The 27,928-nt window shown below is 37.5% G+C and overlaps 1 protein-coding gene across 2 annotated transcripts in view; it reads left to right on the top strand.

Annotated features, from left to right (window-relative positions):
* KCNQ1 (potassium voltage-gated channel subfamily Q member 1) overlaps positions 1-27,928 on the top strand; it is a 317,708-nt gene that overhangs the window by 70,719 nt on the left and 219,061 nt on the right. For both annotated transcript variants that reach the window (XM_072339313.1, XM_072339311.1), the window contains exons 3-10: positions 8,800-8,926; positions 10,165-10,243; positions 11,356-11,452; positions 12,088-12,228; positions 20,686-20,796; positions 23,234-23,329; positions 25,481-25,603; positions 26,166-26,307. In XM_072339313.1, coding sequence (XP_072195414.1) covers positions 8,800-8,926; positions 10,165-10,243; positions 11,356-11,452; positions 12,088-12,228; positions 20,686-20,796; positions 23,234-23,329; positions 25,481-25,603; positions 26,166-26,307 — 916 coding nt within the window. The remainder of the gene's footprint in view (positions 1-8,799; positions 8,927-10,164; positions 10,244-11,355; positions 11,453-12,087; positions 12,229-20,685; positions 20,797-23,233; positions 23,330-25,480; positions 25,604-26,165; positions 26,308-27,928) is intronic.

Below are 27,928 nucleotides of genomic sequence, written 5' to 3'. Positions count from 1 at the left end.
TCAGTGTGGCCTCAAATTGGGGGGGGGGGGGGGGGAAGAAAATGACCATACATTTAGTATGTCTGTAGCTACTAGATTTCAAGTGTTGCTGTTAACAGTTTGTGTGCAACAGTTGACCAGAGCTTGGCCATTGCATCCGAAAAATGCCAGCTACCATTCATTACATTTCCTTTTATCTGTACCAAGCAAAGCTATTGCTGGCTAAGCTGGGCTGATAGGGGCCAGGTTCTTCTTTCTGTGCTGCTCTGCATTTTGGTAAGAGATAATGTGTGGTATTCCTTTTTTCTCTGAAAGGACTAGCGTTGTAACTGCAGTACTGTAAAGGTGTAAGAGAAACAAGGTCAGCTGGAGGACACCTTAGATCTTCTCTCTCTCTCACTTAGCGATGGAAATAGGCAGGTGAGCCCTCAGACATGCAGCCTTTTCATGAGGTCCTCCAATAAATCCAACATTAGTTGTGTAGTGAACTTATCCACTGCTCCATTTAGGATGCCATGGATATGAAATAGCCTTTTTGAAAATGAGTAAGAAAGGCTACTGAATTAATTAAAACAAACAAACAAACAAACAAAGGCAACAAAATGCTTGGTAGAATAAAAATAATCAGTTTGTGGTGAGTAGCCACTGTGCAAATAGTGTTAATATAAAAAGTTCTTTGTAACATTAAAGTACAAGCTATACGGCTTAGGCTGCTTCTTTGTAGCCTGTGACAGTTCCTTTCTACTCATGCTAGTGTGTTCTGTGTACCACCAGTTCTGTGCATCTCTCTGAACTGCACGTGTGCTTAAGTTTATGTAAGTGTGTAGTTCTTTTGAATTCGTCGAGATATAAAATTAAGCATATGCTGGGCTGGATAGGAGCCAGAGCATATTTCACTTTGAAGGAGAGACTCCTATGCGAATTCTTTCTACAGAATCATATGAACCGTGAATAACAGGTTCATGAAATAAATGGAAAGGAGATGGGTTGTTGTTTTTTAAATCAATTTTAGGCTAATGTTAGGATGTTGAAACTTTCCTTCTGTTGCCAAATTCTTTGGATTTAAGGTCTAGTTCATGAGAATACTTTGTGGTGGAGGAGAATTTCATGTTCAAATAAGTATAAACTAAATGTGCAAGCCCAGCTTAATTTACTTTTATAAATTCCTGGTGGATATCAACAACTATGTTCACAAGCTAAAGACGACTGAATTATGAAGAGTTTTGTGCGGGGGTGAAGGTGTGGGAAGTTGTTTTAATACACCAGTGCTCTGAGACAATGCCGTAATGTGCAAAGTCGTATCACTGACACCTGAGGCTTTTTGTAGTCAGTGGAAAAACTCTTCATTTGGGTTTGGCTGAAACCTCCAGAGAGAAGAGAAATAATATCAATTAGAGGCTTTCTAAATTGACCTAAGTGAGCTAGGTGTAAAAATCCTATTGAAATTCAATAGGATTTAGTTGTTTGGAGTCTTTGGAAAATCATAACCTAAAATTGCAGGCCTGCTGTATTATTCAGTAGTCCCAGTGCTATTGTGTGCTCTTGGCAAAGATTAAAGATGAATAGAGAAGCGCATTCAGTGTTTCTAACTATGTCTTTTAGTAAGCTTCAAAACATGAACAAACACGTATGTAACTATTACAGAATCACAGAATCAAAGTAATTGTAGGGGTTGGAAAGGACCTCTGGAGTTCATCTAGTCCAACCTCCTACTGAAGTAGGTTCCCTAAAGCAAGTTACATAGGAAGGCATCCAGGTGGATATTGAATATCTCCAGAGAAGGACAGTCTACAACCTCTCTTTCCAGCTTGTTCCAGTACTCTGTCGCCCTCCAAGTAAAGAATTTTTCATCATGTTTGTATGGAACTTCCTGTGTTCAAGATCATTGCCCATTGCCCCTCATTCTGTCACTGGGCACCATCAATACAAGGCTAGCCCCATCCACTAGGTTCATGCCCTTTAGCTATTTATAAGCATATAAAAGGTCCTCGCTCAGTTTTCTCCAGGGTGAACAGTCCCGAGGTCTCTCAACTGGATGCAGTACTCCAGATGTGGCCTCACCACATATGGACAGAGAAGAGGGGGGAGGATCACCTCCCTTAACCTGCTGACTATGCTATTTTTAATGTGCCCCAGGCTTTCTTGGCCATAAGGGCACGCTCTGGCTCATGGCCATGCTGTTGGCCACCAGGACACCCAGGTCCTTCTCTGCAGAGCTCCTCTCCAATAGGTCAGCTCCTAACCTGTCCTGATGCATTGCAATTTAACAGAGTAATAAAAGGATTTTAGTGATGTTCTGTTAATTTGTAGGATTAATTTTGGGCCTCTGAAGATAGAAACATGACACTAATATGAAGATTTTTGTTTCTCATTGCCTGTTTAATCATTTGGTACCAAATTAGCTAGATAACAAATTTCAGCAATTGACCCTAGACTTTTTGAAAGGAAGCTAAAACAGGTCAAGAGCCACTAAATGTTCTTAAGTTTTTATTAAAAACTTATTACTGTTTTCAATTTGAAAGGATGATACATTTAAGATCTTGGGAAGTGAGGAGGCTAAGTAGGGAAAATAATCCCTAGTTTTCAATAGCTCTTTTATTACTTGCTATAGCTCAGTAAGTGTTCGTATATGTAAAACCACTTAGCTTTTTATTTTTGATCTGTGCTTCATCAAGCTTTAATTTTTACTTTATGGAGTTCAGTGTCCATCTTTGCCTGTTTGCCCAAGCCATCTGATTTTGCTGTTCTGCATATCTTAGAAAACAGCACAGCTTTCAGGAAAAAATCCTGTCTTTCTGAAGAGAACAAAGAGGGGCCTCTCTATACAAAGTGAGTGAGATTAGAAGAAACAGTTGCCCTTAGTGCTGTAAATTTGCATACCCGGCTCAGGCTGTGCACAAGTGCTGGCTGAAGCATTTTGCAAGCTCTGATGTGTCAGGTGAGCAGTTTGCTGGGAAGCAAGCTCTAACTGGCTCTGCACTCATGCAGCCTGTGGTGTTTCTGATTCTGTGTGTCCTTCCAATCTACACCAGAGAGGTGCTTCTCCTCTTTTGACTACTCAATGACTGCAGTGGATAGCACAGCATCCTTGTTTGCGTAGATGTTGTGGGGGTTTCTTTCCTCCTAGGCTTTCACAACTCATGGCCAACAGCAAGTGTTGTTTGTCACTTTGCATTAGCATTAGCAGATCTGATGTCTTCTCTTTTGGCTTCCTTAAAACCATAAACTTGTCAACATCTTTGAACATAGATTGAGAAAAGGATACTTATTCCCCTTTAAAGCTGACACACCAACTTAGCAGAGAACTTCCATTACCTCATCTTAGAAATAGGCATCACTGTAAATTTGGCCCCAGGAATCTTTCAGCTGAGGTATGCTGATTGGCATGTAATGCCTATAAAGCTATGGAAGAAGTTTTTCCTTTGTTTAAAGGAATTCATGAAAACTTTATCATACTTGAAGCTAGAATCTTAAAGAAGTCAAATCTGGAAGAGTCATGGAAATAACATGGTTGACCTCTCCAACTAGGATAATGGAACTCATAATAGAAGTCAGGAGTTACATCCTCAGTAAAGCTTGTGGGATGACAGGAAATTTTTTGAAGTCCAACATGAGTGAGATAACCTCCCCCCAAAATAATGCTCTTCATTTGGTATTACCACGGTAAGTATAGTAGTTTGCTTTTTAGCACTGTGAGTTCTCTAACAGTAGTACCAAACTGTAGCAGCTTTGATAGGTTGTTTTTTCTGAATGCATCAGAATGACTAATTGATTACAGATACAGATACTCCAGTGTCTTCAGGCCTCGCCTTTCTTCAGAATGCTAAAACTCAGGTTGGCTACCAGGAATGTGGATTTTACCTCTCATGTTTTTATGGACATTGCTGGAAAAAAGATAAGTAGACCACTTAAATAAAGGCCTTCTTGTTCATAATAGGTTTCAGATGAAACGTCATCTAGTTTTCCCACATCAAGTGGCTGCATGAACTTCTGTGATACCTCATGCTTAGGTACACATTTGAGGTCTACAGTCTGGTCCTCAGAATATGTGTTCCTCCAGGTAAATGATTCTATAATTCTATGATTCTATAAAATGTTTTCTCAGCTTCCGGAGAGAATTTCCTTATCTGTTAAATAGCTGTTATAGTGTCACGATGCCTTGTATGTCAGTTCACAAACAGCCCTGCTTGTTTGAAACAAAGCATGTGTCTGAATCTCCTACTGCACAGCTGAAGAAGTCTGATCTCTTTTTCAGTTCAGTTATAGTTCTCTTAATAGAGAGCTTTTTCCTATTGTCTTTTGATGGAAAGGACTTCCTTGTTCTTTTGCCTAGTAGTATACTGAAATTCATCATGGTTAGGGGTAAACTGTCTTAACTACATTGGCTGCTTTCCATTAGATCTGTTTTTTGAGTCCCCTTCCATGGGAACTGTGGAGTTACAAGCTTTAATGACAGATAGTGTGTGTATGTTTTGCAGGGTTCTGTGTTTTTGTGGATCCAGCTTAAGTTCCTTTGAAAAAAGCTGAGGTGTACTTTAGCAAGGTAATTGTCATATCTTTCTCAGGCTGACATTAATTATGCTTGAAGCAGTTCCTAAAGTTATTTGTGTAGTAACTGATCAATCCAAAGGCACTTTTATTTCCGTGTCAGAACTGTGAAAGTGAGTAGTGACAAAGTCTTCTGGAAATGGATTCCCTGCACTAAGTACACGGCTGTTCTAAGGCACCAGGGAGAACTCAAATTCCTTCTCAGACCATCAGAATAAATGTTTTGATCTGATACCTGGTATTTGGCCACCTGGGAGTCTGTTTAGTTTCACCTAGGAAACATGAAAATGCTTGAAGCTCGTTACACCAGTCCTGTCCACTTCTCCTGTACAAGGAATGTTCCCCACAGTTAAAAAGTGGTGTGAATTTATATATGGTCATTTGCTCACAGCTGCAGAGTTATTTTCACTAACAAAGTTCTGCAGAAACAGCTGACTGCATGTATATCTCATTTTCGTCTGCTTTCCAGGGTTAATGGGCATTTGCCTGTGTTGGGATGATGTGTCTGTGAAGTCATGAAGCTGTGTATAGGCTGAGTAGCAGAGATGGCAGTAGTGAGTGAGCTATGTATAAATTAATAATGGGGGAAAAAAAGAAGTCTCTTAGGCAAGAGGGCTTCTATGTGTCCGCAGCATGAAGGTACGCAACTTCCATCTCTTGGAAAGCTCATTTTGTCATATTGGTATATATATATATATTTTTTATCTCAATAATATGTTTTTGCTTTCACCTTGCTGAAGGGAGATCAGAATTAAGCTGCAAAGGGTTGTGTGTCACTGCACAGTGCAGTTCTCATGCACATGTAAGTTTATGCAAGAAAACTCCTTTGCTGAGTTTAATCTTCATATCCAACTGCGTCCTGCAGTTTCTTCTGTATTTTAGTTTTTCCCTTGTGCTGACTGTTGCTTTGTTTCTTATTTCACTCTTTCCTTACATTCTTTTTGCCTGCTCAGTGCTTTATTCTTCCATTTTCCTGTATCATTTTGATTCTGAATCTTCCTGAGGCGGTGTTTCATTCTAGCAAGTTGTGAGATGCACCAAAACATTTTTATGGTGCATACGGTAGCTATGTGTTAAATGGGCAGGTAGGAGAAAGTATCTGAGAAACAGTGGCCCAAATTCATCTGTAGTGTGACTCAGATTTTCTGAGATACGCAGGTGTGAGGCTCTACTGCTCTATGCCAGTTTAACTATCCCAGTAAATTGATTGACCCTAATTACCAGCTGCATAAAAGAAGTAAGAATCAGGTTGCCATCCTTCAAGTTGGTGTTACTTTTCATTTTAATCTGTTATATGGAAAAAATAGGATGTGCTTTCCTGTTTGGTAATTCAGTTAAGCATAATTTTCTAATCTTTTTTTTTTTTTTTTTTTCTTTTTTTCTTTGTTGTCTGCAAGTTTCTGGCCACTAATATAAATGTGTACTGACAAGAAATTCATCAGGCTTCTCTGTCCCTGAGGGATTACTTATTAGACTTATGCAATGCAAGGTATTAAAAACACTTTTGTCTGTCACACAGCCACGGGCAAGGGAGGGGGATTTTGCCAGTTGCTAATGGATACCTGGAGGTTTTGTGCATGACCATGAAGAACAGCTTGTGCACTTTCACCCCTGATGTTCCCTGAATAACTCGGGTCTCATTTAGGTCAATAAGCCTTTATCAAAACGTCAGGAGTGAAAAATGTGTCTTGGTGTAAGCCGACTGGTCGTTCCCTCCAGTCACTGGAGTCTATAGAACAATCAGTGTTCTCTAAGCTTGTCTGCGTGTCATGCAAAGAACTGGATGACAGTAACCATTGACTGCATGTCTGTTGCATTGTCTTTGGAACAGCCTACATTTGCATACTTGCCAATGTTCCTGTTAGCCAACCAACCATGGAGGGGCCTTAAAAAACATACACACACAGCTCGGATGCAAATTTCCTATGCAGAGAATACACACTTCTTTAAAGCACAATCCAGGCTTTCAATTTTTACCTTCTTGCTATCAAAATGAAACTGCAGTTCTGACAGGCCCGTGGTTTCTGGCTGGAGTGTGGGCTGTGTTATTGTGCCAAAACATAATCTTTCCTGTGGGTTTGTCTTTTTTGTCTTTTCCTACTAAATGTCTTGGTTTTGTTTTCCTTTTTTTTTTTTTTTTTTTTTTTTTTTTTTTTTTTCTGTAACCTGCTTTTCAGGGTTATCTGAAGAGTATTGTCTGTGCTAATGGCTAATGCATATGATGTGAGGCCATACTTCCCTTCCTCCAATTAATTATTTTGAATGAAGGCCAGTTCTTGCTCTTTGCTCAGTTGCTATTGTCTTTTGTTGAGAGATTTTCTTTCTTAGTAGTGATGAAAGAAGATGCATTCATTTTCTGCAGACTGAAATGTTCTTAAATACTAGAGTTTATTGAAAATGTCCTGGAAATGAATGCAATCACCTGATCAGCAAAGACAGCCTCTCGTAGTTTGTTCTGCAGTAATGGAACCTCACAGAAAGCAGCACTATTAATTTTGTCATTTGGTGCAGGTCTATCAACAGCATGAAGTGAAAATGGACCAGGGAGAATTTAGCTTCATTTGAAACTTCTATCATAAGACACGATCTTTCCTTAAAGAGTCTGCTACAGAGACTATTTCTTTAGATTTATGACTTTAAATATGGCTTTATTTTATTGAAAAAAAATAATCTAATAATACTTTAAATTAGTTGAAGATAAGTGAGGGGTTCTGATGGATCCTTTCAGCACCAAGCTGTACAAGAGATTCTTGGCCAGGTCAAAGGCTTAATATTCATTACAGCCAACAATCTGAACAATTTCATCAGATGTTGAAAATATAATTGGAATACAATATAACCGTGGTGCTCTTCTACTGCACCTGACATGATGCAGGCATGATAAGATTTTCTTAACCAAGGAGGAGAGTCCTGGCTAGCATTCTCCTAGCTTTTTGGAAGTGTTGCAGAGTAATTTCAACACTGAAGTGCCCTGAGATGAGCATTTTATGCTGTTAGAAGAGTGGGGTTTTGGAGCTATAAAAAGTAATATCATGAAGTTTATTAACGTGTAACAATTTCTTCCCATCTTCTTACTGCTTACAGGCCACTTATTTCACTGACTGGTCAGGGCAGCATCCTGTCCATCTTTGAAGTTGATAGGTCTTTCATTGGTGCTGTCTGGGCTAAGGTTGCATTTTGAGTATTTGAGTTAGTTTAGAACGTCATAGCTACCACTTTGAGTCGCATTTGCTAATTCGATCTCACAAAAAACAGCAGCAGACACTGCAGAAATGGCAGAGGCTGGGTAAAATATTCAGCAGCATTTCATCTTCTTTTTCATATTAAATTGCTCTCTGTAATAAGGAGTTCATTATCTGCCTTGTCCTACAGAGCTGTATTAACCAATCCACTTTACTTTTTCTGTATGCCATGCACTCTGTATTTTCAGCTACAAGCCACTGTTACCATTCCAACTAGTAGTCTTTGCTGTTGGCTGTGATAGAGAATGTGACCCATTATTAGTTAAGTTGGCCAATGAGGAAGTACTGCTGTTCCTTGGTATTTGAGGTAACTATATTGAATATGCTACTCTTAACCAGTCTCTAGAAAAGCAAGATTCATCTGCACACCAAGTTCCAAATATGACAAAATGGCACCTTTGTGGACCAACAGAAAAGTCAGATGTCTTTGGGATTTATGGTTTTGTACAGATTTCCAAGGTCATACCTTAGTTTAGTCTGTGGTTAACACATGGCTCAGTACCCAAAGCACTTCAGGACAAGACTCCTGTTTGTTACTGTTGACAAGAAGGGATACCTGATGTCTTACAGTGTTTCGGCACACCTGAGTATTGACGTGTCAGTAATGGGTACTAGAAATGTTACTTTCATCCATGTAAGATTAAAAGAAGATTGGAAAAGTATAAATAAATGTGTGGTTGATATGGTCAGTGGAATGTGAAGCTCATCTCTTCCTGAAATGAAATTCACAAGAAAAATACTCATCTTCTGAATACCAACTATGATTGGTTTCCTTGGAATGGTTAGGAAACCTTTTGTTTGAATTACAGATACCAAGTGAGTTGTACAGAATGGTTTTCAGTTCTTGCACAAGTAGACCAGCAAAACTGCGTGCAATTAGAGTATTAAAGTATTTACATTTGCTCCCAAATTGTTTTTGTTTGCCAGTTTTTCTGTTACTTTAAATAGTTTTAGTATAACTGACACCAATGAAAAAAATGTTAAGACTTGTAGAACATTAATCTAGTTCTCCATCTTTTGTTTCTTTTAGGAAATTGTATTGGTGGTATTCTTCGGAACAGAATATGTGGTTCGGTTATGGTCAGCAGGATGTCGCAGTAAATATGTTGGAATATGGGGAAGGCTTCGTTTTGCTAGGAAACCTATTTCAATCATCGGTGAGTATGCACAGCTTGCAAGGTTGATGTAAACACCAACTAACAGTAATACTTCAAAGTTCTGAAAAGATAAATTTCAGTGGAAGTGGAAGCCAAGATAAAGGGAAAGCTCTTGTCATTAGTATTATCGTAGATCTGAATTTCCTGTTAGAAATCCATGCCACTCTTGGAGGGAAAAAAAAAAGAAAAGAAAAGAAAAAGAAAGAAAGAAAAAAAAGAAAGTAGCTTGGCTTGTTTTTCCAGAAAAGCACTGTGTTTTCTTTTTGAAAGTGATCTGAAGCTTTGCCAGAAATAAGTCTCACCCGTAGTCCTGTCTCCTGCAACCTTGGGATGGAAACACTTAGAATTGCTGCAACTTCTTTTTTTTTTTTTTAAAGATGCTGAAACCCCCTTTATGTTCTACCCCCCCCCCCCCCCCCCCCAAAAATAAGCCCTCTGAGTATTTAGTATGAGTTACTTTGCACTCTAATTGAGGCACATGCCACAATTACTTTGTGTGCCTATTAAACTAAAAACTGATTCTTAGCAATGCATTTCGATCTGGACACCAGTGTAGTTGATATCCTGACTGACTCCAGTGTTCATAGAAATTGCATTAGCATTCTCTCTAAATGTCATAACTCATATTTTTTTATAGAATGCTTGTCCTGTGTTTAATTTCACCGAGAGAGATGTAATAACCCAGAAGCAGTCTTCACTCACCCGAGATCTATATAAAGACAGTTGCCCCGAAGCACTTAAAATATAAATAGATAAAATCCAACAAGTTTGGGAGAGGAGCATTGTTATAGAAGTGCAATATAGCAGTTCTTTCCACTACTCAAAAATGCTATTTGTTGTTGATCAGAATATACCAGAATTGTTTCATTAACAATTTGCAAGCTTTTCAAAAGCAAATTAAAAAGTTTGTACCTGGGTATTGTTACAGTCGTGAAGTTGCTTAGCTTCTCTGTGTGTATGCATATATATATACATTATATATATATATGTATACATTACATATATATATATAAAATAAGTTGAAATTATTATTTTATATATATATGTGAAACTGCCTTTCAGTTTGTGACTGCAACTATAAAATCTGTTACAGCAGAGATTGCTTGAGATATAACTGACAGCCTTCACTTGGGGTCACTGTTCCAAGTCAAACTGACACCGGATATAGTAACAACTTTGTGGAAGCATTACAAGTTGCCTCTAACTCTTCTTTTTTTCAACTGAACTTTATTTTACAGATTTAATTGTAGTTGTCGCTTCCATGATAGTTCTGTGTGTGGGCTCTAAAGGTCAAGTCTTTGCAACCTCAGCTATCAGGTAATTATATGTAATAGAAGAAAATAATGCTGTCTGTTTGAGATACGTGGCTTTCCCCCCCCCCCCCCCCCTTTTGTTTACCTCCCATTAGGGTGAAAAGCAGTCACTCCTCTGACATTCACAGAGTAACAGAGCAGAGGACCATTCACATATGGGTGTGAAACAGTAATGCCATGAATTGCAGTGAAAATAAAATGTTTAGTCTGTTTTCTGGTCGTAATTTTTTTGCTCTAGCAATGGATTTATTTCTGTTTGGGGTAGGGGTGAACATCTAGGCATGCACAACCTCTCCCATCAAACTAGATGGGTTGTCACCAAATACTGTTTTCATTTCTTGGTCAGTTTTAAAGCATCTGTCTTACTTGCTTCATGTCTCTGACTTTTTCAAGCTTCTGCTTCGTAGTTTAGTGGTTGTGAATTCCTGATGGACTAAATCCACCTTGTGCTCAGGAATGTTGCCACCGCTTGGTTTTCCTGAGTAAGAAAGTACAGGGCAGTATACTGTGCTTACTCTATGAGCCAGCTGTGGCAGTGCTCTAGGGTTGCACTGGCTTTTGTAAAAAGAGTATTCTACATTATTTTGGACTGTCAAGTTCAAATTCTTTACTTGGGTGTTTCTGTATATTTTTTTTCAGTCCTTCCAAGCAGGTCTGGATGTGTTCAAGGCCAGGTTAGATGGGGCCCTGGGCAACCTGGTCTAATAATAAATGGGGAGGTTGGTGTGTGTGTGTGGGGGGGGGTTGTGTGTGTGGAGATTCATGATCCTTGAGGTCCCTTCCAACCTGGGCCATTCTGTGATTCTGTAAAATACAAACTGGTGAATCATTTCTAGAGCATTCACTGTATCAAAAATCCTGGTTCCTTGAATTATCCTTACCAACAGTGTATAAAAAGGTTTGTCCCCCTCCTGTGCAACCTCCCTGTGCTGTCTTTATAACAAATGATGGAAGATGAGTGATTGGAGTAAGAAGAGACAAACTTTGAATTCTTCCATAAAATACTGTGTATCTCTCTTAAAACAGTCCTTTGGAAGACACAGACCTCCTCTTTTGACCTCTGTGTTTTTTCTCTTGTATACTTGGCCTCTTTGTTCATTAAAACTTTTGTTCTAGGGGCATACGTTTCCTGCAGATTTTGCGGATGCTGCATGTTGACCGTCAGGGTGGCACGTGGAGGTTATTGGGATCAGTTGTCTTCATACACAGACAGGTAAGTTTGTGTGCTCCAAGGAATGGCAGAAAAATGGATGCCATTTAATAGTAATATTCAAAACATTGTCTGTGCAGTACATCCTGATGCCGTTAAATATATTCAGCATGGAAGCAGGTGGTCATTTATTTTATCCAAATGCAGTTGTTCTATCCTGCTCAAGGGACAAAATGTATGTCAAATATTAAAAATATTCGCCTACACTTTGGAAAACTTTTGATGCGTAGGTCGACTTAACCACAGAGAACAAGGCTTCTAAGACAGATTGTGAATGTTTCTGTGACCTGTATATTTAAGTCACTAAGTTGTTTTGAATGTAGCACTGTTTGAAAAATTCAGCCATCCAAATTTTGGTGACCAAAAAGTTAATCTGTCACACTTGCACGTGAGAAACATGGTTATTTCTAACATTCGCACAGTGCATGCTGGGCCGAGTCATTAGATACTCAGTAAATTCTTTCATTATTGAACATAGCGGATGCTTATTAAATTGCACAGCCAACAGTTGGTGTCAGTGTTTATTACATGCTGAAATTGCATTCTTCTGAACCAGTTCTGTTTTAGAAAACACCAATGATGTGTAACTTAAATGTCTCAACAGTACTGAATCAATGTTACTTTGATTCTGTTTGCAGGAACTGATAACTACTCTCTACATTGGATTTCTGGGCCTGATTTTTTCCTCTTATTTTGTGTACCTGGCTGAAAAAGATGCTGTAAATGATTCTGGAGAAACGGAGTTTGGCAGTTATGCAGATGCCCTATGGTGGGGAGTAGTAAGTATGGCAATTTTACATGTTAGCACTCTCAAGTATAAAGCGTAGTTCAAGCAGACATGGAGAGAGACCAGCACTTTGAAATGGCCTCTTACTGCTGCAATACATTTTCTGGTTTCAAGTCTGCGAAAGCAAGAAAATAAGATAAAAGATCTGTGGTTTTGTTTTGTGTTTATTGTCTTATGTGATCCAAAGTGATCGAGTTATGTATACAAGATATGGAAACATCTATTCTTGTTTCTATATACTGTCTTTCCATCTATTATAGTAATTTACTTATCTTATGGTAGGGTTCAACCTTCTTATGCAATAAATCTTAGTGAGTCAGGGCTGGTGCTTTTTTGTTGTTGCTGTTATGTTTATCTGTGATTTATCATTCAGCATGGTACAGTAATTTCCCATTTCTTCAGAATGGACTAGTTCCAGAATGAGGAGCATCCGAATTGCATCATAAATCTGGGCACAGGACCCTTTTAAATTACTATGTTGCTTTGGAACCAACTCAGTATCCTTATGTGGCAGTCCTCTTTACTGAGTTGACCACTGTCTTGCTCAGAGGTATTACAGGTGTCTCTAAGGTGATCCCATACTTTGATATGTAGATGAGTCTTTGATTTTGCTCATAAATTTCCACTGAGGTGGCTAGTGACAGTCGTCTTTTTATTTTTTTTTTTTTTGTGTGTGTGTAACTGTGATTTGGCAGCTCATTTTAATTCTGTAGTTTCTGCTAGTAAAAAATCCCTCTTTTTCTACCCTGAGATGCAAATATTATGTTGGCTGCTATGGTCTGGGATTTTCGTTTTGTAATTGTTTTCCTTTCCTTTTCCTACTAGAGTTCAAAGGAAGGGAGCTGGAACTAGAGTTGGAACTAGATGATCTTCCAACTTAAGCCATTCTATGAGTCAGTGATTACGTTTGGAGCAGCCCTTGTACCTCCATTTCACTAACAGAGAATATCTTCTTGAGAAATATTTTTTTTTTAAATAAACTTCTCTGTGTCTTTGTTCATATTGTCTTCTCTCTACAAACATTACTGCTCTCTGTTTCAGGAAGGAAGGATCTACAGATAGCCTTATATGAATCCAACAGATTTTGTGTAGGTTACTACTAAGATCTGCTGATGAATTCTTTTCTCTGTATTTGCCCTGATAGAAAGCTTCCTCTAGCACCAGAAAACTTGCTGTGTAATGCAAGGAAGTGGCTTTTCAGCAAGGAGCTTCTTCAATGCTTTCATATCATCATGGTGTTTTTATTTTACAGTACAGGACTCAGATGACTCAGTAATTAACAATGGCAGATGTGGCTGCATTTAAAAACACATGCTGTCATTGGCATTAGCATTAAAAATTGAATACGTGACAGATGAGATTGGCTTTTCTGGAAATACAGTAAAGCTTTCCATAGACGCAGTGAGATCTATCAGGGTATTGAAATATTCTCCTTTCAAGGAATTACTGCTCAATTAATGTATATGCCAGTTATTTATTCTTTTTCATTACAGTGAACTTGTTTGATCAACAGATTTAATTATGGTCACATTATCTCCTAGTTACGATTTGTATCAGGATACAATTTGGGCTGTGATACTGTATTTAGTGAGTCTCTAATGCAACTTGTTTAATATTAGAAATAGAATTCCGTGTCTTTGTTCTGCTCTAAATGCACACGTCAGAAGGATTTAGCATAACATAACTGAAATGAGTTCAGGTCCATCTGTCTTCGATTGTTGTTTTTTTGTTTGTTTGTTTGTTTTTCTTTTTGTTTGATTGGTGTGGTTTTTTAATTAAAAAAGAAAAAAAAATCCTATAAATTTGGCCCAATATCTGATGGATGCTTCCTGTTGAGGGTCTCAAAGTCATTTGAGAACAAACAGAAAAGCAACTCTTGAACTGTTAGTTCTCAAAAGATTCAGTTTTGTTTTAGGCAGAATTTTCAGAGTGACTTAAGCACCACAAATTCTGCTCATTGAAAACCTACCTCCGTCTGTTTTGGACTGGGAATGCAAAAAGTAGTTTGCAATTCCTATCTCAAAGAGCACCACAGTTATTCGATCTCTCTGTCATGCAGCTGTTCTCACGTCTCAAAAGGTGTCGTCCTAAGACTGACTTGCCTTTCATAGCAGAGAATACATCTAAAGGAACAGAAGTTGATGCTGTTTTCACACACTCATTGTTTCACAATCTACAGCACTTTTTTTTTCTTTTTAATTAGCTCAATGTATGTCTATGCTGCTAAAAAAGTTCTTTGGGTAATGCCAATAGAACGAGCAGCAGAGCATAAAGTAGGTAATTTAAAAGGTCTATGTTGCCACCACTAAACTCCATCTGGAACTGGGTACTTTTATAGTGCTTTGCTTTGCTGACTATAGGCATACCCATAGGGTGCATAGCTTTTAATTAAATGTTCTTCGTTGTCATTGTTGTTATTTTTAAATCTATATTGTTGTTCCATTGCCATATGTAAAATGGCATCCTGGACTTTATTTGAATTTCCTTCAGTACTCCAGGCTGTAGCTATTGACCAGCTTGTAGGCTTCTTGGAAAAAATTATGGTTACCTTGTCACATGGAATAAAGACTCATCTGTATTACTGCTGCTTTTGAATGCAGAGTGTATTGTATAAATAATTCTGCTGATGGCAGCCTGTCTTGTATGCCTTGTAAGAGGCAAAGTTATTATTTGCAAATAAAACACAAGTAACATGATTCATCTCTCATCTACATAGGGCAGGTATTCAAAATAGTCTAGTTACACTGTTCTTTATGACAAGGCATACAGTCACTAAGACCTAAAGAAAGACAATAAAAACAAGAATTAAAACACCAAACTAACCGAACCTGCAAGCTGTTCTTATCAAGTCTCAAAAAGATCTTTATCAGGAAGTGTTATTGTTCTGCTGTTTCTGTTGTTTGTTTTGTTGTTCTTCTTAGGTTGTTTTTCCTTATTTTCTTTTAATTTTTTTTTTCTTCCCTTTAAGTATTCAAATTATTCATGCCTCAGGCAGATGGATGGGAGCTCTCCTTTTGATATCCCCTGATTGATACACAATTTCCAGCCTTTACATCTGAACAAACATCCTTCAGGAAGATCATTATGTGGATTGCGCTAGCGTCTCTTTAATCATGAGTGCTATTTGCCAGAAGCAATTATTGAATATAGCCATGCATGAATATTGCACTATGCCCATTCCTTTGGATTGGATTGAGGAATTGTCTGCAAACCAGCTTTAGTTAAAAGTTTCCTCTTCCTTTAAATCTGAAATTTGCACCTTCTCACTGAGGACCGAATTTAACAAACATGATGAGTTTGCTTCTAAGCAAAACTGCTTAGGAAACCTAATTAATTTCATTTCGTTTTCCTATCTTGTGGATAAAATTATCCTTGTAGGGAAGTGTTTTCAAAGTTCTGTCCTTTGGCTATTTCGTATATACTTAAGCATTCTTTTTTTCTCATTGCACCTAAATACTACTGTTTCTTTTTAATTAGAATAACTGTATTTTGTGAGGTGTAGTATTAGTAGTACTAGTACAGAGCAGAAGAAAAATGATGCAGAATTTCCAGAAGCAGTTCAGAACTTGCAGTCAGACTATCTGTGTATGGTCATAACTTTCCCCAGCACTTTCAAAATCATGGCCTGTTTCAATTTGCTGCTTTGTTTTCTGACACTTATTGTGCAGAAATGATCTCTTGCACGAGGTCTGGATAACAGAAAGCCTTTTACTGTAGATTAGAGAACTCTGTATGCTTGAGCTCAGCACTGCTGAGAGCAGATCTTATAAGCAGAGCTGCCTGTTGACTCTGCACACTGCCTGCTGGTGGCCAGCAGACCTCCTGCTATTTCCCATTCATCTGATGAGGTAGCAGAGAAGGACTGGCACATGGCAGTGCAGCCTGCAGTTGCCCCCCCCAAAAAAGAGCAAGTGTTGCCATACTGTAGAAAACCTAAAGAACTCACAGTGAATGATCAGTCAAGGGCAAAAAGCTGCTGGGTCACCTGTGAGTTTTGTTACTTGCATACATATTAACTACTGTGTTCAGGTCTAGAATAACCAGTTAAGTCCATGTAAGAATCATCACAAATATTTTGCGCTGTATGCTATTATGTTCTTTAGAGAATTTTGATATACAAATGGTGATATTGCTAGGAGGTTTTAAGACTTTATGCCAGACAGTTTTCTTAGTTGAGTTACCTTTGTATTTTGGTAGGGCTGAACAAAACTCTTGTTCAGATAAACACTGACTCTTTGCCCATTCCTTCACCAGTAATGCACAGTTCTCTTTGTGGAATACATTTGTCCTACATCTTGTTCTCCTTGAGAACTACAGTCAGAGTGAGATCAAGGGGTGAACAGTTTATTTTACATGAGCTACTGAAAACATCTTTTTCTTTTTGTGGGGCTAAACACTGAGAATGGGATCCAGTGGCCTTTCTAGTGTACTGTGTTGCTGGAATGTGTAGTGCAGGAGCTGAATGATGAAGAATGGAGAAGAATAAGATGAGACCATGAAACAAAGGAACAAAAAAATAAAGTTGGATACCCGTATTTTGGGAATGAATAGGAGACAGCAGCAGTGTCAGTTCTCATCAGAAGCTGTTTCAGGTTCTGGAGCAGAAAATGCTGTACTGCTGTTGCTGACTTGAGCTAGCTGTAAACTAGAAATAGCAACCAGAAAGCCCTATTGCATCTTGTGTTGTTACTAAGCTGGGTAAAGCTGCAGTAGTTGTTTCCCCCTCCTCGCCCGCCCCCCACCCCTCATTTTATTTTATTTTATTTTATTTTATTTTATTTTATTTTATTTTATTTTATTTTATTTTATTTTATTTTATTTTATTTTATTTTATTTTATTTTATTTTATTTTATTTTATTTTATTTTATTTTATTTTATTATTTTATTTTATTTTATTTTATTTTATTTTTTATTTTTTTTTGGCACAAAGAAGCAAATTGGCAAATTTTAGGCGATCTCAATTGACATTTCTTATTTACCTTTTTAAAAATTCATTTATTTTAGGACTTTTCTCAGTGATATCACTCAAGTAGAGATGGTTAGTTTGAACAACCATTTGATTAGGATGCTGAGAGTGGCCATTAGACTCGAGCTAGAGTTGAAAGTGACATCTGGAGGTGGTATTAGACTAGGATCTGTGAGTGATAGCTGGGCAGCACTGAAGACATATTACCACTGGGTTTTTCTATTTTTATTTAGCTTTATACAGACCACATACTTCATAACAAAGAATAAGTGCGCATCTATTTACACTTAATGCATGAATTTCAAGAACTGGGAAAGATTCTACTTTATATTGAACTGGCAGAAATGCAGTTGATTAAGTATGATGTTAGGCAGTAGAAAAGCTTCTAATATGTTCATTACAGAAAGGCATTCAAACGAATTAGCAATTTATGCTATACTTCAGCTGCAAAAAAGTCAAAGAAACAGTATTTCTGGTGTATCTTTGGATGCTCTTATATTCCATAATTTAATCAATATGAGTACTGAAGTGGTCATAAAATTCTATGTGTTATTTGGTATGCAAACAAACAAACAAACAAAAGCAACACAAAATCCCAAGGCAATTCATTTCGAGGTTTCAGTGTTACAGATTTGGAGACTACCTTAATTACTTTGTTTCTAAAGATGGCATTCCCTTGTTTGCTTCTGCAAACAAAATCTACTTTGTTTGCATACCCAGACTTGTGATATCTCCCCTTTTATTGCTGCTGAGTCATGCATTTTTGTATACTATAGTTGCTGATCTATCTACATCAGCACAAGGCATTCAGTATTTCATCACAAGAACAACTTTACGTGCCTTCTCAGTTTGTTCTCATTCCATCCAGGCAGCCTTGAATAAAATCTTTATTCAGCTCTGATGAACATTCTGAGATCACTGTTTTTTGTTGCTGTCTGAATATTTTTTTTGCTTCGCATTTCCTGTGTTAGACAATTCATGAATATATAATAAGGGTAAGATTAATCGCAGCACCGGAGCCTACATCGGATCAAAGTTCTGAAATAGTCAGCGGATAAATATGATTTTTCTCCTAATTAAAACAATTAGTTTTCCATACTGCTTTGCAATGAAAAGTTAATGTGCGAGCTCTTGTATCAATTTAGTTTTATTATGCCTGTGTATTTAGTATGCTAGAGTTGAAGTTGAGTCAGTATTTCCATTACTGTGATCCTATTTTACAATTCTAAAAATGGTATTGTAGTCTTTAGGGGGTTTAAATCTAACTAAAAAGGATCACTTAGGGTGGAAACTTGGCATATAGGGTTTCAACAACATATATTTTAGTGAAAAAGAAAATGTAATTTTGGAATACAATGCATTTGTAAATGGGTTCGTTATGAGGATAGAGGAAAATGTTAACATGTTGTGATTTGCAAGCTATTTATTTCCAAAATGTCTTTTAAAAATATATCTCAAACAAAATACACATAAGATGCTTTTATTCTATCACTGATCCTTCTGATAGAGGGAATGGATGGGGTTGATAGTGGATGGAAGGAAAGACAGAAACCTTTTAGATTTGTATGAGTTTTTCATGTACCTCTATTTCTTTTCACATTTCTAGTTAATGTATATATTTAAACAAGGCATAATGACTGTGATATAGAATAGCTGATTCTACTTTTCAGTGATAAGATTGTATCAATTTTTTCATAACTGAGGCGTAAGACAGCTTAACTCATAATCTTTGTTGTAAGATGGTGCTGGAGGCCATCACATTTGCCAGAATTCATTTTTGTAAGACAGTATTTTGTGAGAAGAAAAATTGTAATTAGAATTCAGAATTTCCTTTGAATGGAACCTCTCATGGATAACGGGATAAAATAATTCCTTCAGTTCCTTCAAAGGCTTTGAATTAAGGTATTTAATCAGTATCAAGAATATAGACCAAGGTATTTGTGTATTGGCCTTACATTACTAATCCTAGTCTTGAATGGGAACAATGTTTGGAAATGAGCCACAGTTTAAAAACTTATCCAAAACATTGTATTTTCTTTTTAAATGTATCAGTGACTTGCAACAAACTTGTATCATCATCACTTCAAGCAGCCGCAGCTGTCCCTTTGTCATACATTTGACAAACATGGAATGATAAATTGCTTGACAGGTGGGTAGTGAGAGTAAATGGCTTGCTTCAGGTGTTTCTCAGGTGGGAAATGCCACGGTGTCTCATCTTTCAATAGGAATGGATGGCTACTAATGTGACAGGTGGCAGCACTTCTTCTGAACCACCTGTCATGACCATGGATTTCCCAGGTTCTCCATTCCTTCACGCAATTAAGGAATATCTCACTTCTATAAATCTGCCCTTCCTTTCTGTTTTCTCCTCCCCTGGAGATGCTGCCTGTGTTTCTGCAGTTGTTAGGGAGTGTGCAGTGAAGCAGACAGGTGAACTGGGAGTGGCTTCAAGGCACAGCAGGGATGATGTGAGGGCATTGCTGTCTGGGACTGATGTCTTTTGTGGCCTGTGCAGCTGAAGCTCATGCTCTCAGAGGGAAATGTGAAAAGCCAGCAGCTGAGATGTGCTTTGGCTGCTTAAGAGCTTCACATGGTTCACATGTTCTGGTTTGGTTAGCCTTCTTCAAAGCCAGCGATAGAAATCTCTCTAATTTCCAAATTCAGGAATAGCTTCTGACATAGGTGAATTTAAATTGCTCTCAGCTGCCAAATTTATCCCTCCTGCTTCAAACAAATCCATTCTTTCCTTGAGCTCCTGCAAATAATGACTTATTAAGCCTTGTTATGCTACATCACCATGGTGGTAATCTTTACTTCAGTGGAACCCGAACTCAACAGATGTTTCCTGTATGTGTGCATTAAATTATCTGTTCTTGCTCTCGATGTTCTGTCCGAGTTTATGATTCATTAGGCTGTTTTAAGGATCTGTTGCTGTACGGAAATTTTTCTGCTTCTCTTGCTATAAATGCCAACATTATTCTCTAGAATACTTCATGTCTGACCCCATTTGTATTCCATAGTTACAGTGTGTGTGCATATATATAGTCTTTCTTTGCAACAGCCCCAAAATTCTCCCAGCAAAATTCTCCCGCCCATAAAGAAAATCAGCAGTTCAGAACTGCTGGCAGCCTCCCTCTGAGGGAAGGGTATGGGCATGGGCAGGCAGCCCACATCCTAGAAACTCATATACTGTAAAGTAGACTAAGCCACGAAGACTTACATTAATGGTTTTGCTTTACAAGATTTTAAACACGTATTTTATTGTAATTCAATTTCCTGTGCCTCTTTCATTCTACTATGGATGAGGAAGCAAACCGAGAGCAGGGAATTGCCTTCTTAATGTCACACAGATTGTCACTGGGAGAGTTGGGAATGCAACTAATGTTTCTTTAAAATAAATTAATTACAATGAAATAAAGAAAAGCCAACCAGAACTGACGTGTTAAAACTTTCTGTAATGCTTTGTGTATTTTTCCTCGCAGGTGACAGTTACAACTATTGGCTATGGGGATAAAGTGCCTCAGACTTGGATTGGAAAGACCATTGCTTCTTGTTTTTCAGTGTTTGCAATTTCATTTTTTGCACTACCTGCGGTAGGTTCTTTTGTTGTTGATCCATTCGTTGCCAGAGAAAGCTTTTTTTTAATAACTCCTTAAACTTCTGAATCTTAAACCCAAACACTGAGTTTTTATTGTATGCAACATCAGATTTTCTGTGCATTTGAGAAAGGGATGTGTGGTTCAAAACACCTTTTCTGCCCTTCTAGGAAGTGCAAAGAAAGTACTTCTCATGTTGTTTACTTCTGGACTTTGTGACTTAATGTTTTGACTTTTTAAGGCATTTACTCGTAGTTTACTCAACTGATTAAGTCCAAGGTAAACTGGAGGGTTCTTATGCACACTCTTCTTCTGGCAGAGCTGCAGGAATGGTGTTGCTGGCAGAGGCAGCAGTAAGCAGTCAGGTGCAGCAATGCTGGCAGCTAATGCATCTGCTTGCCAAGTTAATGTATGACTATGGCCAAAGTCTCATGTTCCAAAGTGATTTAGTGATGAGCTTTTAAAGATATGTTGGCTCTTTTTTGGAGACAGATTAGTACTTTCTAACAAGAAATGGGGTACCTGAGTACCAAGAGTAAATTCAAGTTCAGCAAAATCTAGACTGTGGTTTGGAAACCCAAAATTGTTCAGTGCAAAGAGCCGTTAAAGGTATTGCTTTCAAAAATTTAGCAGTACTTGTATTTTGTGCTTTTAAAATGTTTGTGCAACCTGAACTGTGCTGCCAAAAGGTCTGTGACACTGGATGTGAATTGGATGAAAAAAAAAATCTGGATCTGAATAGAATATTCCCTACTGCCAAAATCTTGCCAGCTTTATTTTTCAGCAAGTTTTTCAGCTGTATTAGTATAGTATGACTGTGGTGGGGAAGTGGTGGGGATAAGCTTGTGATGGATAATAATAATATTTTTATACCGAAGCCTCCACAAAAATTCTTCACAATATTTAGCAGCAGCTGTTAAAACTAAAGTGGCTATTTAAAAGTAGTCACTTACTTTAAAAGTGCTCAACCTTTTGAAGAGTAATTAAGTATAGATCTGTAAACTCTCCAACATCAGTTTGTCTTTAATATATACTCTCCCCTTAACTTTTTACTTTCTCATTTGTACCTTGATGAGAAGAGAGACTTAATAAATGAAATGACCTGCAAGAGAAATGTGAAAGTCTGATTTTTTGGCTGAGTTTTTCTTTTTGGACCTGAATGATAGCAAATATGTCTTATAAATACATGTATAGGAGCTCCATTTTCACATTAATGCTTTTCTGTTTGCCAGTAGAAATGAAAGAACACCCCACCTTTATCACTGAGATTTTGTTATTGAGTTGAACAGTTTCTGTGAGTTGGCCTTAAGGGGAAACTTAGGATTTGAAGCTCTAGTGGAAACTATTGCACAGTGCCTTGCTCCCTTTTTAAATGAGGGGAACTGCCTGAGATCCCAGACAAAAGTAATTATTGTGGCTAAATGAAACTGGTGTGAGTTCTGGGTCTAGCAGTGGTCCTGCATTTTCCAAACATGGGATGTTTGATCATCATTAAGTCTTTGATCTTGGCTCGATGATTGCAATAGGAAAGGTCCTTCCTGTTTCTTTCAAAACACCGGGTGATTAATACAGTTCTTACAGATTGAGCCAAGATCACTGGCTGTCTCGATACCTTGGCTGCAAAAGGCAGATTATGCTTTTGTTTTTTTTAGTAGGCACAGTTACATAAGCTGATTTATAGAAGATTTCAGTATTTTTATCTGTCTGGTATTAAAACCTTTGTTAAATATGTCTGTAGCTATGTGTGTGACCACATAAGTGACTTGCTTTATACTTAATTATGGACTTTAAACTATGTTTGGAAGCTGCTTCCCCTGCCATGCTGCTTATCCTGAAAATGCTTAAGATGGCCTCAAGTTAAACTTAGTCCTGACTAATTTTAATGTTCCTTTTTCTTGTCTTCCCATCCCTGCGTAGGATAATGTATAAATGTAAGAGTTGCTGTACAACAGCTTGAAAGGCTTTCTTGTGACTTAAATCTTACCATGCCAAAGCTTTATTAATCATAAAAATGAAGTTAAGCACATCAGGTTTACATTTCTCCGTATTCTGTCATTCTCCTGCACAATCACTTATGATGCTTTTGGAGGGTATGAATTACCACTTCTGCTTGCTCTTTAATGTTTAAGCCCAGCAGACTTAAACAGGTTTTGGATCAGGGCACGAGAGCATTCGTAGTTTGTTTCAACAAGTAATATTAACTGTGACTAAAAAACAGTATTAAGTCATTTTCTCTAAGTAATTAGTGAGATTTTATGATGCTGAATGGTAGTTTATTAATACAACATAATTTGTCAAGCTTGCATGCTTTCTTTTGTCCTTTTGGGAAAATAAATAAATAAATGTGTGTGTATATATATATGTGTGTGTGTGTGTGCATATATATATATATATATATAAACAGATCAGTTGTGTGTTTTCTTTGCTCCCAAAGGGAATCCTTGGTTCAGGCTTTGCCCTGAAGGTACAGCAGAAACAAAGACAGAAGCATTTCAACCGTCAAATTCCAGCTGCTGCCTCTCTCATACAGGTACAAAGTTCTTGCATTTTGCGTATCATCATTTTACTCCATTTGTACCTTTTCCAAAACTTGGCAATGTTCCACAGCCTAATTCATGTAGAAAATTGCGTAAGAGATAGAGATACAAGTCTCTTAAGTGACTTTTGTGTTCACGGTGGTATTTCCAACTAATGAGCAGGAAACTTCACTCCCAAATCAGATCGTATTCTTTGCTTTAAAATAGAAACTGAAGGCTACCCTGCAGCTACTGAACAATGTAACTGTGGAAAAAGTTATGAAATGCTGTTTTTACAATAGTGAAAAATAGAGAAGAGGCTTCATGTAAAATGATGTTTTAAAACAATGTTGTTCCTTGTAGAAACAAATGTTAGATGTATTTCATTTTCCTTTGTACAAATAAATTCTTAAAAATCTTGTTTTTAGGAGATTTAAATCAGAGATGACTGGGAAATGTGAGATTCTGCAAAATCAGTCCTTTTTGTAGGATTACACAGAGGCAGAAAATTTAATTCCATCTATTGAAAGTATGGTTGCAGTTCTGTGAGAAGTTGACATTTAACTCATGAGAAGCATTAATGTTGTTTCATTGCTGGCTTTTTTTCCTCCTTGTTTTGCCCCTCACTCAGTTTCTGCGTGGAGCTGTAGAAGTATGTAAATCAAATTCAAAAGAAATGTCGATGTCCCCCTATGTTGTATCATTTTTGCCTTCTTTTATGACTTATTTCTCCACCTTTCTGAGTGGAGAAATTCCATTTCAGGCTCAGTATGGAAACAGTAGCTAACTGTAAAGCTTATGCTTGAAACTAAACAGTCCCAGAGTTGATGTGAAAGACTTTTAAATGTAGAGCTCTGTTATTAACCAGTGGTTAACCAAAAGTCTTCAGACTCAGGGTGTTTTGTTTGGATTGCATGGTCAGAAAAAGGTACAGTTTTGCAAAGAATGAGTACTTAGTGCTCCCACTGATTCTTCTAGATGTCAATCCCAAATTATTGGAAAGTCTGAGATCTCATGTCTAGAATGTCATACCTGGCTCCATCTGAGATCTTAAAGAGTGGAGGATAGACAATGAGTTGTTGACTACTTGTTATTAGTACTCATTATTACTATTAGCTAGCAGTTGTGGATCTCTGGAAGCCAATGTGAGTAATTTCTGTGCATCTGATTTACAAAGCAATTGCTCTTAAGCCAGTAAGCTTGTGAAATAAGTTCAAGAGAGAACAACAGCTGAAATCAAGAATTCTTTTTCATGTTTTCCTTCCTTCTTCTAGAATCCATTTGTTTCTTTCAGTATCCTATTAACCATGGTGGGAATTATATGATTGTTTGATCCTTTAGTTTCCAACTGCTGTCTGTTTTTTCTCTATCATTCTGCATTGCTTTATTTCTTTCATCTCGTGTTTTCTGCCTTTTCCTGCTTGAGTGCATGTGAATATCTTATATATATGTAGTGTAGAAGTGAGGGTCTACCGTTTTAATCTGGAGACTAATTCTTAATCATATTTGATCACGTATTTATGTTTTAAGAAAGAATGCGGTAGCGCTTTGTCTCTGGTCTCATTTCCTAGCCCTGCTTTTCCTCCTTTGGTCTTTGAACTTAGTACTTTAATCATTGGTCACTGGGGGAGGTGGAGGATTGCTTTTGTTTTTTTGGCTCTTGGTTAACTAATTGTGCTGCTTCATCATGTGCTCCATCAGGATCACTTCTTTGGAAGAATATGGCCCTACTGACCATATCACAATTGCTTCTTTTCCTGACAGTGCTCTTATGGAAGAATGATTTTTTTGTTTGTTTGTTTGTTTGTTTTCTGTTTAGGGGCCTGAAACACAGGATGCAATAGGCAAAGCATTCAAAGTCACAGAGGGAAACTGGGGCAGAGAAAGAAATTCAGCCCCAGTCTCCTGAGGCCTGTCTAGAATTCTCTTTTATTATTTGTCGCTAATGCAAATATATGCTGTACTTGAAAATATTGGTCTTCTGCCCAGCTCAAACTAAGTGTTTTTGTTTCAGGATTCTGAACCATTCTGAGTTAATATTTTCATGGGAGAAACTACAGAGTGCTTATAGATTTCTTATGTGCTGTCTTAGGAGTTACTGTGTAATATGAGTTGCTACAAATCCCATTGCATTGATTGTTCCATTGGCACAACTTTTTCTCTAGACTGCCTGGAGATGCTATGCAGCAGAAAACCCCGACTCTTCTACATGGAAAATATATATTCGAAGACCTGCCAGAAATTATCATTTGCTGTCACCCAGTCCAAAACCAAAGAAATCAGTGATGGTATCATTAACTAACATTTCTTTATATAGAAATTTCTAATGTAACTCACATCCTTATGTTTCACCCAGCTATTGATTTTTATGGTTTTCTAATACATACTGTGCCTACGTATGGCAGTATTTTCATATTGTCTGATTTCATAGCTTAGGATGGTTGTTTTTTTTTGTTCATTTAAGATACAGCAAGAAAAAGTCTTTCATCTGATTCATCTGAATTCAATAGCACTCTGTCCATTCGCTATTCGCTCAAGAAATTTATTGTGTCTATTAAAATGGTAAAGATATTCTAGAATAGTTTCATTTATATAAACTGTTGCACACCTAGCCACTTATTGCCTCAGGCAAGGGATTTGTTAATGGTGATGTATGGAATTCTAGCAATTAGTCAGTTTGGAGGGATGCAATCATATTGAGAAATTCACAGCATAGAGTGATGAAAGCAGAATTGGTCACATACTCTTTTGTGCATTTATAGATCACTAAGGATTTTATTATTACTGTAGACAATGAAGAGCTGACATAATGTGGCTTGTTTGGGTAATTTAATGTACGTGCATTTTTAGGTTAAAAAGAAGAAATTTAAGCTAGACAAGGACAATGGGCCTTCTTCTCCAGATAAGATGTTAACTGTTCCACACATCACTTATGACCATGTGACGGATGACAAGAAACCTGATTTCTGTTTTGATACATATGAAAATTCTGGTAAGCGATTTGTTGTAAAATGTGTTGTCTTCTGTTAATGATTTATGCGTAGGCACTTGTTAATATGTGGAAGAGAAAGGACAGAACTACTTTTTGTCCTTATTACTAAAGTAAGAGAATTTTGCTTTTTGACTTCGCTGGCTTGTCTGGTTAAGGTTCAGCTGTTCCTTTAATGACTGTACAACAAACTAAGATTAATTGTCCTTTCCGCATGCTGGAAGAGCTACCCTCTCTGAGGCTGGTGCTCGCAGTCCCCAGTTCTTCAATTGATTAGAGATATCAGCTGCTAGCTTTCCCATGTGAAATTTACTCAAGACATGTTACTGTCGTGCTATACCTCAACCAAAAAGGATTGACGTATCTTGGCAGCTCTGAGCATAGCCTGATATGTGAAAGCATTGTATGCTCCTGCCATCTGGTTGGTGGAGCAGGCTGTGAATCAAATTTTGAAAGCAGAAGTGCTGAAGATAAATGTGTACGCATCTATGTTAACCGTCACTGTGCAAAAAGGTACAGTGTGAGGAAAAAGAAGAAAGGACCATGTGATCACCTCATAATTGACACTTTAGTAACAGGTTCTTGAGTTTTCATCTGTCCGCTCAGATTTTGACCTAGCACCAATTTTAATTCAAGCAGAATGTCTCACCTTCTGTGTACTTGATGTTATGTTTCTGTAACATTTCATGTGCTGCAACCTTCTTTCTGTGCTTTTCCATTCTTTCTTGGCTTCTATTACAGAATGTTTATATTTTGCATCTGGCAATAGAAACAATAAAGCTGTTAAAAGGTGGACAAATACTAAGTTAAATTTGTAAACTCACTCTGAGCACAGATGTCTGTCTTCGGTACAATCAAATGAAAGAACTACACAAATGATTTGTTTTGAAAAGTCCTACCTTTTACCACTGAGTTTCTAAAGCTCAGTGTGCAGGCGGTCAGCTACTGCCACTTCAAAAATCAGCTGTATAGCTTTCAACAAATGGATTTTCTCTAATTTCTTCTGACACTTATCTTTTTCCTTTTTTATCTGTGTTCCACTTTCTCTAAACTGTTACAAGTATACAGGACAAACAGGAATGTTAAAATTGCTTGGTAAGTGGAGGAAAATTTTATCTGTGGCATGCAAGCTTATGATGAAGTAACATTGATTGCAGTGCTTTTTGTGTGTCTAGTACTGTATAATTTCTAAGAAATCTTTTACAGCCATGGAGATCTAGACAGACCAAAACTTACATTCTCACATTTGCAGTTGCACACACGCTTTCATTACAAAGAAGAAAGTGAGCACATATAAATATTTATATATAAACAGACTCTCCTTGTCATTTCTTTATAACTGAGACAAATGGATAGTGTATGGATAAACAATAGACAAAAGATGATATAATATAATGCATACTTCATCTAGTAATTAAGTCATGTGCTCAGATAATGAAGAATTAATTTCTAAACAAGTAGATTGGGATGTGAGAAGAATTTCCAGATTTGACCTCTGAGACTGGGCTCCCTGAAGTAAATGCATCTGTTCCTGGAAAAATGCTCTGTAGATATTTGTGAACAGATGGGGACCCATAAATTAAATATTTTATTTTACTATTCGTCTGGATTCTGTGATCACTTA

This window comes from Excalfactoria chinensis, chromosome 5, assembly GCF_039878825.1.
Source record: "Excalfactoria chinensis isolate bCotChi1 chromosome 5, bCotChi1.hap2, whole genome shotgun sequence".
In the NCBI taxonomy this organism is placed as follows: Eukaryota; Metazoa; Chordata; class Aves; order Galliformes; family Phasianidae; genus Excalfactoria; species Excalfactoria chinensis.
This window is presented reverse-complemented; position numbering and strand designations above follow the sequence as displayed.